General features: G+C 34.9%; 1 protein-coding gene across 1 annotated transcript; it reads right to left on the reverse strand.

Annotated features, from left to right (window-relative positions):
- Positions 1-204: 204 nt before the first annotated feature.
- Positions 205-11,653, reverse strand: LOC110457932 (baculoviral IAP repeat-containing protein 2-like). Its single transcript, XM_021509405.1, has 11 exons — positions 11,634-11,653; positions 9,204-9,261; positions 7,021-8,543; positions 6,320-6,486; positions 5,641-5,770; positions 4,790-4,950; positions 3,741-3,795; positions 3,123-3,266; positions 2,707-2,793; positions 2,422-2,454; positions 205-1,533 (listed from the first exon to the last, which is right to left on the reverse strand). The coding sequence occupies exons 2-11, from the start codon at positions 9,254-9,256 to the stop codon at positions 1,337-1,339; spliced, it is 2,550 nt and encodes an 849-aa protein (XP_021365080.1). The 5' UTR covers positions 9,257-9,261; positions 11,634-11,653; the 3' UTR covers positions 205-1,336.
- Between the last annotated feature and the right edge of the window lie 1,382 nt (positions 11,654-13,035).

A 13,035-nucleotide genomic window follows, 5' to 3' on the forward strand; every position in this document is an offset into this window, starting at 1 on the left:
TAGAATTTGTGATGATTGAATTATTGATTGATATTGATTGATTGGATCATCGATTTGAATTGATTGATTGAAATTGATTGAATTATTGATCTTTGTTGATTGGGACTTGCCATATACCTATGGAAGGGCGGCAGTCCAATTTAAAAAAGGAAGCTGTGGCCAAAACATATGCCATCAATACAAATATAAAGCATATTTGGTTGTTGTAGTTTTTATTGGTATATGAGGTAACTGCATATTACATGAAAAAAAAGCAAAACTAAACAAATTAAACAAATAAGTAAAAGAGACTAGATGGATTATATCGACATTCTGAAACAATCACATGTAATCACACTTTTTCTCAGATATGTTCTCACAAACGCCCTATGTTTGAAATACTATTTGTTCAAACCAATATTAATGCTTGGGTTGTAACTGACGTAGGTTAGAAACATTCACATATTCTTATCATACTAAATCAATATTGACGTGAGGAAAACATTGTGTATGACAATGTAGTACAAAGTAATATAAAATATACCGGACACCGCTTCCTAATTGGGAAACACTCTTTAACATTCAAACGTTCTACTAGTAGCAGACAGTGTAAAAATATCACGAGCCTCACAATTAACATACCAAACTCTGCATCCAGGGCATTCATTACTTAATAAATCCCATTAATAGTTTGTATGATTCAAAATTACTGAATATAAAAAATGAAATTCTAAGAAAATAACAATATTCCAAAGAAATCATATTCTTGTTTCATGGGAGTTATCTTTATCCAGTATGTATTTTTTTTTTTTTTTTGAACGAGAAGCAGCTGAGCTAGTGGTTTATGTCATTTAAATATATAGTTATGTACAATAGCAAACACACTCAGACACACATACATGTATATACACAAAAATATTAAGTGCTGAACATCAAAGTATATGTATAAGGTATATTAATTTAATAAGTGACATAAAAATAAAACCAATACCACCTTGATATTTGAACTAGTTTCTTTAACTATTTTTTATGGAAATGCCCGTTCACTTCTCCTTGTCATTTCTTACATAGATTCACTGCATGGTTATTATTTGGACAATTAGTTATGAATTATGACCTAACGGTCAACAACTTCACCTTTTTGAAAACCAAATAGTTCTAACCAAAACAGTTCGTCAGCTTGAAAGATAGACGAGTTACTGCCCTTGAGGTATTTTAAATTGCAGACGCTAGTGTTTTACTAGTGAGTTTTGACAATGATTATGTATAACATAATACAGAATAGATGAAGGATTGATATTTTGACATTGTACAAATACATTACAAAACACAAAAAAATGCTTGATGATAATAGAATCTATCCTAAGAATGTCTTGACAGCCGAGGTGACTTCTGACAAACACTTTGGACATTTTGTTTGCTCTTTGGAACAAATTCCACATGTGATTCTGTGTCCGCAAGGAATGAAAAGCATACATCGTTCTCTTTCTTTGCATCCAACACACACCAGCTTCTCTTTCAGGTATAAGTTCTCCATCTTCATCGCCTTGGGTGCTAAACGTAGAGTATAACAAAACGAATATAAGTCGGATATCGTGTAACATATATGTGAGATATATTACATTTTTAACCTGATAAATACAAGGTTTTACAGTGAAATAAGCTGATAGTTTTCTACTGTGACTAATATATGTTACACCCTATATGTGGTTAGTTTCGTCCTGACGTTTGTTACTGTGACGTCACAATATCACATTCTTTGTTTGCGGTAGATCATCCTCGATATCCAGGGGTTACGCTCACTTTCGCTCTCTTCACCCCTTGGGAATGTCATAGCAAAATCGAAGGCTCAATATGCAGCAACTTGTGGATGAGACGAGAAGACTAGTTTGGTCCGTTGATGTACATCAAAAGATTACGCGGTCGCGTAACGGTAACAAATGACAGGCTTTGAAGTCGGGCGTCGCTCCTTTGTAATCTTCAAAGGACAAGTATCAGCCTAGTGACTGGTCAGGTTTTTTAACCTGACACCAATCAAATAGCTAGTCGCGTGCCTTCATTTTTGCTATGACATATTCCAGGGGTGAAGAGAGAACGAAAATGAGCGTCAGCCCTGGATATCGAGGATGGCGGTAGATGGGTTTTTTAATCATACAAAACGTTGTACATGAAATATTCTTGGTTTTTTGATAAGTAGCAGTTATATTTCGCTCGAAGGTTGATTATATCTTAATTTTTTCACTCGCCCAGCCCACTCATAAAAATATATAAATAGGCATATGCAACCCGTAAGTGAAATATAAATGTTATTCGTCAAAAAACCAAAATAATCCTCTTAGTGCTGTTTAATGGCGTGAATTATATGGTACATGTATGTATACTGTTTTATCTGGATATTGTTTTATATCTTAAAAATAAACACAGGATATTATGTATACTTACTTAATTGGAATTCGTCTTCTTCTGCTATGACATCTATAGATAAAATAGATATAGATACAAAGGTTAAATTCAATAAAACAATTTCCTGATTATATTATCAGATCATGTTGGGTAAAAATTTCTCTATACTTTAACAACGATTTTAAAATATTTCGTTCAATAAATGCACAATTTGAAGAACGTATTAACTAAACGTATATTGTATTTATCTAGATAGTTTATTGACTGATACTTTAAGAAATGTTTTCTAATGTATCATTAATCTGAGGAAATTAGGAATCGTACCGGTGTCCTCAGAGAAGAATGCTCGCCCTTGTTCTTCTAACTCAAATATTCTTTCCACCAAATCTGCAGCACTGAAATCCCGATTTCCTATTAACATGAAAAATGGCATTAAAAAACTATTCTTTTCAAAACAGGCTTTCTATGATTGATTGGAAAGCACAGGCACGTGTGTACAATGGCAGACTATACAACTATCACAGATATACTGGTACTCTTCATTTGATTGTTCATTTTTTTCTGTCTTATTTTCCAATATTCTTTCTAATGAGTTAGCAACTTCATAATGTATAGTTTTGCTGTAGTAGAACGTAGGCACTACATTTGTATAAACAAATACACTTGAAATTAAAGGATTATATTTTTATTATTTTTATTTTTTACCATTTTTTAGATATGAGTTCTCCTTTATAACTAACCTGTTCGTTCAATGTATATCATAATGGCCTCCTTGACCGTCGCTTTACTATATCCAATGGACAGAGCACTTTCGGCCGCCGCAGAAAACATTGGATTCTTCAATTCTCGTTTTCTACATTCGTCCTCAAATGTTGGTGCAATAACTAAAATAAAATGTTTTTGAAATTATGGAAATGTCTATGCTATTTTGTTAACATATGATCAAGAGAAACCGCAATAACCATAATCCACATTATCCAGAAACCATTATAAGCCAGATATCGCTATCCGAATGAACCTGCGTAACCCCGACTCTGATTCCAAGCAAAATGTTTGATCCCTATTGTGTTCCGTTTAGACAGGTTCCGCTCTATCCAATAGCATACAATTGTATCACTTATGCCAAAAATACTGTTCCAGGAAAACAGCATTTGGATAAAGTTGTATGGAAATAGGGACATAGGCCCAATAAAACTTTACAAATAACACAAATACGGCGTCTAGTTACATGTACACTTATCAATATCCAAATACTCTATAAACCAATTTCCACTGACCATAATAAAACCAATCGCAAAAAGACATTCACTGACACTTGATGCGTATCGACCAATCAGTAAAGGTTTTACGAAACCTACCCGTTCTTTGTGCTACAGCTGGTGGAAGGTCGTTGTCATCTCCATCAGGAATATCCTGAAACAGATTTTAAAAGATATACTATACTAATGATAGAAGTAAGATATCTAAAATTAAACATTTCACATTTATTATTTGATAGCAAACAAGTGTTTTCATATGTGTAATATGATGCAAATTTAATGATGTTGCTTAGTTTAGAGTATGTGTCATCCATAATACCGGAATTGCATTACTCCGGACTAAGTGTATCTCATGTGCCTTGTACAATACCGGAATCTGTGGCTAGGTGCCATTTACAGTACCGGAATATCATAAATCTACCTAAGTGTGGTTAATGTGACATGTACACTACCAGAATCTCATAAATCCGGACTAAGTGTGGTTAAGGTGACATATACAATACCGGAATCTTATTTATCCGGACTAAGTGTGGCTTCAGCGCCATGTACAATATCAGAAATCTCATTAATCCGGACTAATTGTGGCTAAGATGTCATGTTAAGTACTGGAATCTCATTTATCCGGACTAAGTGTGGTTAATGTGACATGTAAATTATCGGAATCTCGTTAATCCGGACTAAATGTGCCTAAGTTGCCATATACAATACCGGAATATCATGTATCCGGACTAAGTGTAGCTTCGGCGCTATGTACAATATCAAAAATCCCATTAATCTGGACTAAGTGTGGCTTGGGTGCCATGTAAAGTACTGGCACCTCATTAATCCGAACTAAGTGTGGCTTAGATGTCATGTACAGTACTGGAATATCTATGGCATCATCAATACTGCAGGGACTACATGCAGTGCATATAAATATTCAAAACGTTGAAAGTTGTTAAACCGGAGTATATGTACAACGTTCATGAACACACATTGAAATTTGTATTTTACAATAACTGAAGCTCATTTAATTGGATCCCAACAGTACATCTTTTTTCCCTTTACGTTAAATTACTAAGAATTTCCCTGCTTCATTTCCGCAGATTATTACGTAGTTCTGTTTATATTTGTCCCATTTAGAATATCTAACTTCAAACGAGCTTTACCTCCGGAGCAGCGGAATCCTGAATGAATTGCAAGCCTTTGACCTTGATGACAAATTTACAGAAGGGAAACCACCTTGCGTGTTCTGTCCATGGGTCATCGTTTGGTTCCCACTCCCGGAGACCTCCGTCACAGTAGTGACATCGGACAGTGTCCGTCTCACCTGGTTAAGTAGTGGTCATTTCATTTATAACATCCAAGTAGGTACGTGCTTGACAAAAATATATGTAATATCAATGTCGCGGTATAATTATTTTTAATGAGGCATGGCAGGATATTATATCCAACTTGATATTATAAAATGAAAAATGTTTTGAGTAAACAACATTTATTATACGGCTATATAACAGAATATCGTGGACGTGTTACCAACACATGAATTCGGCTTATGACCCTTTGTTGTGTTCTCATGATAAAAATTTGCTTGTATTGTAGCGTAATAATATCATAAATAAATGATGTTATGTTGTCCAAAACTGTTACTCCCTGATCAAATATGAAAGTAAAAGATAATCAGATTAGGCAAGGAGTCATGAAAAAGTGTCTAAGAACAAACCTTTTATTGTTAATCTTAAAAAATTCATAATAGAAATATGTCTTTTTTTCTTTGTTAAATTTATTCATTACTTGAATAGTTCTACTTACAAGGCAGCCATTTATTTTCAATTTGGGTTATAAGATTTCCCGTGATACTCTGGAGTGTTCGAAAGCGCCCAATATCGAAGGACTGGGTTTGAGGTCAGTTGTGTATTGTTTACTAAAAAACTGATTTCAGCTAAATGTATAAATATTAGATAACATTTTAAAGAATAGGTTATGATTAGCACAATTAGGTCAGTCCATGTTATTATACCTGTGTAGAAAAATCCCGCTTCAGCTAACTGATATGGAGTCTGCAGAACAAAGTCACGAGGCCAGGAAGTCTCGTAAGACTTGTTCCTTTTACCAATGCTGCTCATGTGAGGATGTTTGGGTGTGTATATCTGAAATTTTAAACATTTTACTGGTAATGGTTCATTTATAGTATATCCCTATACACGAACATATTTTGCAGTGCTATAAACTCTAATATTGCATACAAATGCTCCTTGTTTGTACATTGTAGTTATATATTTAATTACATTTTGGATGATTTTTTGCACTGGTCAGTTCACTGGGTCAGTTCACTGGATTAAAAGAGATCTCAATTGTTATCATTAAAAGAAAAAGTTGAAAAAAAACAAAAACATATCATCTACTCAAAAGAATTCGCTGATTTACACACACCAACCAAGCATGCGAAAATACCTATTCCGTCGTTTCGTATTGCAGAGTTATCTACTCTTGTGAGCAGGTATTGATTATTACGTCATTTGTTTGTGAGAGTAACTTCATATTTTTTTGAGAAAACGACGTAATTTTCTCACACAAACTAATCACGTAACAATCAATACCTGCTACCAAGAGCAGATAACTCTGCAATACGGAAAGACGGAATATGATAATTCAACGATTAATTTGTACCCTTCTATTGTTTGGTCATGTTCAAATACCTTTGCCCACTGCAATTGTATGTTGTTGATGAACTGGTCATCTTTCCTGCTCCTTAGATAGGGACAATCCGGGCTATGACGCGCGTGCTCAACCCATGGGTCATCATCTGGGTTCCAATCAGCCAACCCTATATCACAATGAAAACAGCGGACTACGTCCTCCTCTCCTATTAAATGACAACGTTGGCAATTACACTTTATTTCGATTTAATTACATGTATAGTTGCTTTAAAGATTAACGTGATACCTTAAAGGAGACGATAGCTGGGACACATTTATTTTTAATTTTTAAATACGTGACTTATACATGTGATAATTGATAGGAAGACAAATAAGCTAATCATGGCCTCGTCAGCATGAGCATGACTCCTTCAAATATCACTTCAATACGAACAGAGGACGGTAGATAAAGATGTAAATATGCGGCGAACTGACCTTTACAGGCAAAACGATCTATCTTAACAAGAAACATCAAGTTATCATGACGAACTTACTGTGATTTTATACTCCTGTCGATATCTAGCAAAACTGAATCGGGGAATAAAAGAAAAGTTATCTGTCAGATAAATCTGAAGTACTATTCAACACAGTCAATACAATTTAAGGGTAGTAAGTTGGTACAATTCCTTATAAATTGTACCTTGACAATTCTTATCAAAACAAAAAACATAAACAAAAGACATTGGGTTCTAAGAACTTACCTGTGGAGAAGAATCCGCTGTCCACTAAGTTATCAATGTTTTCATGTGGTCTGATCCAGGTACGAAAGGAAAGTCGACGCGATTCTGGTGAGGCATACCGAAGATTGCGTGGTGTGTAAGTCAGACGGCCAATGCCACCGGAAGCTATTTCTAGGAGGTCAGCCTCGGAAGTGACGTCAGAATGAGCACTCTGGGTATTCTCCACAGCTTCGGTAAGACCTTCTGCTCGATCTAGTGAGTTGGGTCGTTGGTTTGCTGAGTTATCGTCAGCATCTTCTCCAGTAGCCAAGCGTTCGGAAGATACATACTGTATAGATTGTACATTCAAAGAAGTGACATGTTCCAGACTCTCTGATGTAGTACTGTCAGTACGACGTGTAGAATCATCTTCATCTATATCATCATTATGGTCACAATGTCGTTTTCTTTCTTTCTTATTTGCATCATTTTCTTCTCCTTTTGTCGATAAAGCATTAGCTATTGACGATTTACATTCTGGATAGTTCTCTGTATGCGAAGATGCAAAGTTATTTCCGTTAGATTCAGTTACATTTACAACTACCCCACATGAACGGCATTTCACATACAACCCGTCCTCATTGTCACGAGTAAATCCATGTACAGCCAATTCATATGCCGACGTGGACACCTCCAATGGCCATGTGAGAAATGAAAACAGTGATTCCGTGAAGGATGTATTACGCAAAATTTCTTGTCTGTCAGAAGTATGCTGAGCTATTGAAATGTAAGGAAGATGTCGCAGAAGATCACCTGCACGAGGTGATAGCTCAACTGGGTTGTAGTTACTTGGAGTTCCACTGAAGTCGTTGAGCGTCAAGCGTATCAAATAAGCCAGCACTTCTTCGTTGAATCCGACCCTTGGGTTTGCTTTCGATGTCTCGTTTGATTTTGATTCCTTTTCCGCGCGTGACAATAATCTGCAGTTGCCGACCTCAGAATAAATAAAACTCGTACAATTGAAATTGTTGGGACATTTTCGAAATATCACTTTCAATACCATTCTTGGTGTTGAACCTCTAATTTTTGATCCAGATGTTTGTTCAGAATGCTCCTGTATTATTTCTTCGTCTGACGTAAACAAATAGCTGTAATCAGAGTGTTTCAGCGCAACGGTAATATTGACAAACCCTACCAATTCCTGAGAAGTAATAACAACGTCACAGATTTGGACAAATACAGTTATGACGTAAGTACATGTAGAGTGTTTATGAGCCACTTTCTGTGCTTCAGCTTGAAGAGTATCTGATTTGTTGTCATGGGTCTCCGGATCCTGTTCTTCGCCGTTAAAGCTCACTAGTCTTTCTCTTAGATCCTTTAACATTTGAGACTCTGGGAAAGCATCATGGCCACCTTCAGTGGTGCTTTCTTTCAGCTGGACTTTGACGGATCTTCCCGATCGTTTATGTACTATAGTACTTGGACATATGTCACTACTGATGGATTGTTGACTGACAGAATATAATGTTAATGTATGTATTATGAGTCGTTCTAGAAAGGATTTTCTGAAATATTAAGAACAGAAAAGAAAATTATTCTAAATACAGAACTTAAATATTGTGAAGACATATCATGAATGATTGATGCCAACATTTATCTATTGAAACGATAGTATTTTTCAACAAAATTTAAGTAAATCAATATAAATGGTAAACAGGGGTTATCATTTGAAAAAGGTGAACGTCGGACAGGAACCATTTGTTAATAAAAATAATATCATATCCTGCTTAAACAGCATGTAAAATTTACTTAAACAGATAAAGAATTCTACCTCAGATATTGAGATATCTATTGGACTTTTTCTCCTGGTTTCTCGACCTCAGAACGACGGATGACATTATACAATGTCGAATTAAAGCTTGTGACGTTACCGTACAAAAGTTAGAGCGAAGAAGATCATGTAAACACCATTTATTACCGAGTATTAAACAACGCGTAGCCGATATCGACATCGATTTTGTGGACAACTCGTACACATTTTACACCTTTGTGTGCATACGCTTCACTTGTCATTTGTCTGATGAAGGTGACAGTGTACATATCGTACTAGTCATCGAAACGTCACATAGGAAATCGTATTGGTTGTGTAAAAAGAACTTTTCATAATCCATACTTACCAACCTGAGGAAAATGTTTAGAAATTCACACCATTTTGGTTCACATACCTTTTCTCAAACTGAGGTCTTGGCAAGACAGCTTCAAACACCGGTTCAGACATCCTCCCTGAAGAAATAAATGTACATTAAAGGAACGGTATAGTGAGTAAGTTCTTTTAATGACAAGAGATTATGTTTTCTTTGCGATCTTATCATCAATGATGAAATCCATAACTGTGCAACCGTACGTTTTAGTGGTGGATGTCCGTGAACTTATAACTAACAAATTTGTCTTTCCATCCGAGGAAAGAAGGTAAATTCTCGCTTTGTTCACTAACTTATTTAGAATACAAGCACAGACATTTATTCTAAATCAATATCATCTTTCAAACAACGTCTCAATCATCGTTATAAACGAGTGATTTATTTTACGTTTAACCTATACTGATATCGTACTTTATGCGATTTGAAATTCTCCCTGTGGTACCCTCTTGCGTGTATACTATATTTAAACCTGTTTCTTTTTATTCAATCCAACTGTAAACAGAATATATCATATGATTTAAAATTATGATACTTTTAATTCTTGCTTGCGATGTTTTGTGTAAATTCAAAGCTACAACTTGTAATGTGTTATGTGTGCATGAAAGGAAGAACTTGTTTCGTGTTGGGTCACCTTCTCAAACGATGTGTTACTGTACGTTGAAAAGTTGCCTTATAATGGATTTACTATTTTGTAATATTTCTAGAAGGAGGCACCTGTAAAATCAATACAAAAATATTGATAAAATCACATCACTGATCGTGAAGATCTTACAGTTGATACCAACTATAACAATTAAAATAATGAATTTCATATGTATTTCATTAAATGTTTATCGATCCCTAAAAGGAATCGTACACTGTATATACCAATTTAGTATATACTTATAAGTTTCACACTTATTTATCGTCAAAAGAGTCATGTTTTCTTAGATAAACATGCAGAACGAAACGTAAAAAGGACGTTTTCCTTTAAACAATTTTAAGGATGATACGATATTTCGGATTTTTGGATTAGCAAGCCAGGCGTAATTCAGCTCCTATAAATGCCAGTTATTTCCACCGACTGGTTTGTGAAAAGTGCAAGTGAACAAATAAAATCATAGCCACATTCCGAATTGTAAAGCAAAAAATGTTCATTGCGTGGTACATACAAAAAGTTTTCATTATAAACTTACGAATGTAAAAAACAAAATTCGTACCTGTTACCCCATATAGCGTTAGTCTAACGGAGAGAAAATTACCTTTCATTCTAATTCTATAAATTAACCTCTGGAAATTTCTGACCGAACACTTCAAATTCCTAAAACGTCACTTTCTGGAGATAAATTTCAACATTTAAGTATCTGATTTTCTACATTTTTTTATTTTTTTTTAATTATGTGCTACAATTATTGTCAAAAATAGTAAATATTTTCAGCATATGAAGTTTAAGCTTAAAACGTACACTATAAAAAATTAATTTGTTGGTTGATGTTTCCGGTATGAACATTGCCCGACCCCACCACATGTGTACAATAATGTACTTTGTCCTTTGTATAAATGTATCATAAGTATCGTTCCTTAAGTGTAACACGTATAGTCTAGTGATAGGACGCCGGTCTCGTGACCGAAGGGTTGCGTGTTCCAGTCACGGCACGGCACTGTGTTGTATCTTTGAGCAAGATATTTTACTCCGCTTGTTCAAGTCTACTCAGCTGTAAATGAGAACGATGTTGGGCAGTGCTAGAATTGTAGAATACTAGCTGTGAGCGCCGAAATGGCAGCACCGGCTGTATGCTCCCCAGGGAGTTGAGAACGATATTGGCTGGTTACAAAGGCCCTATAACCAAGGATAATAATTTGTGAACCGCTTTGAGACGACCTACGAACTAGGTTGTGATAAAGCGGTATATAAGAACCTCGAATTATTATTATTATTACACACTGAACCGTCATTCATCATAAGTTAAATATATTATTTATGTGTGTATAATGACCATGCAATAAAGAATATACATGTACATGTAACTTCCATTTGAATTACGGTTATTATCAGTGAAGTCTAAATCTTAGAAACGTTTTGGGAATTTTGACTCGTTTACAACGAGAACATTCTAAAATGTTAATATGTGTCACATGACATTCTATATCTCTTTATCTATAACGTAATACACTGTACCACGGACTAATCTAACAAAAACTTTCGAATATTGAAATAATTAAAGCCGAGACACTGTATTTTCTAATTACATATTGAATAAACTTAATATAAACACTAGATATGTTGTAGAGGTTTTTCGAAATATTTCCTGTCGGTTTAACACATCGTTTTGACGGTATACTATATGTAAGATCAATTTTTTAACGCCATGTTATTCAAGTAATCATTATCTACAATATATCAAATATAGACTGTCAGATCTACATATTAATAATCAGAATGTCATACGTTGTTTTACGTTATAAAACTCTTACCTTCCTTGCCCAAGTCCAGTGCTCTGATCTTTCCTGTTCTATTTATAGAACATACTGTAAAACCCTACTATTAATAGCGCCTGTTCTATTTATAGCTGAAATATAAATGTGTGGGTGTGGTTAGGTGTGTGTGTGTGCGTGTTTGCACATATGATAGGCCTTTCGACAGGACATTTTAAGAACAATATGTACTGACATGTATTTTCATGTTATTATGTATTTCCATTAAATCTTTTCGCTTTAAGAATGAAGCACTCTAGCAGTTTTGGCAGGAAATGCATAGACCATGCATGCATAAAGACAATTGTCGAGATACTTTAACATGTCGTTATCATTATGTACTACTAATGTTAAGTACTTCCTCTGTTACAAGATATCTATCACGATTTCGTAGTATTTAGATCTTGTTTAAATGTTAATCATCCACTACATTAATTTTACAACGTCGAATCAAAAACGTTTAGTTTTCTCTTTATATCTTTCAATTTCTGTGCATACTTTCTCCATTAAAATATTCCTGGCCTTCGATATCAGTATTTAACATAGCATTGGTTGCTTACAATGTGAAACAAATGCCTCGCTCCACTTTGCGTTGAAGATTTCGTACCGGAACAAGAAAATATATGTGGGGTGAAGAGGTTAATAATAAGCTAATTCCATATTGGCCCAGTTATTAGGTCGAGGTCTGTCATACTGGCCTAATACTGGGCCAATATGGAATTAGCTAATTATTAACCCTTTTATTAATTAACTATGTAGATCTATATAAAAACAATGAAACATGTTATTCTTACATATTTAATCAGAAAAAAAAACTTTTGTTTAATGTTTGTTAAACAATAACAAATTTTGATTGAACATTTGTCACATTTTCATCGTTGTTCTTATTGCGACGATTCAGGTTGGTGCACAAACTGATCATGGGGATCAGAACATCAAGCATCTAAGCCCCTGTTTTTGCGTGCCTGTCAGAGATCCGCTCCATTCTTGTCTGTTTATAGACATGTATGTATGTTGTCGTCTGCGCCAGGAACATATCGGGTTTTGCCGTAGGATGAGAAGTTACCTTTCGGTGAGTTACGAACGGTTTACCGGGCGCGTTGGAGTACGCGCGTTTTCTCGTATTGGCCGAGTTTGTCAAAAGTCGGCCAGTATTTTCCATAAAGGACGACTTTTTTCAATATTGGCCGACTTTATGTAACAATTCCGATATTTGCTGTGATTGTTGATTATATTGCACGGGCCGTTTATTACATATTACAGCAATATCTACATAGTTAATTAATAATCTATATATATTACTTTCGAGTGACATTTCCAGACTCATAGTAAGCTTGTCTAAACTATACGTACATTGTATTCGAAGGAATATCAGTGTACTTCGTCTTATTCTCAATTGGAA

Source organism: Mizuhopecten yessoensis, unplaced genomic scaffold (assembly GCF_002113885.1).
Source record: "Mizuhopecten yessoensis strain PY_sf001 unplaced genomic scaffold, ASM211388v2 scaffold9385, whole genome shotgun sequence".
NCBI classification, from domain to species: Eukaryota; Metazoa; Mollusca; class Bivalvia; order Pectinida; family Pectinidae; genus Mizuhopecten; species Mizuhopecten yessoensis.

What these genes read in the sequence shown, in the direction of transcription:
- LOC110457932 (XM_021509405.1), bottom strand. Translation starts at nt 9,256, where the DNA reads ATGTCTGAACCGGTGTTTGAAGCTGTCTTGCCAAGACCTCAGTTTGAG. An exon ending in ATTCTTCTCTGAGGACACCG is followed by an intron (nt 2,455 to 2,706) that starts GTACGATTCCTA and finishes TTTTATCTATAG; the next exon opens with ATGTCATAGCAGAAGAAGAC. An exon ending in AGAAGACGAATTCCAATTAA is followed by an intron (nt 1,534 to 2,421) that starts GTAAGTATACAT and finishes CTCTACGTTTAG; the next exon opens with CACCCAAGGCGATGAAGATG.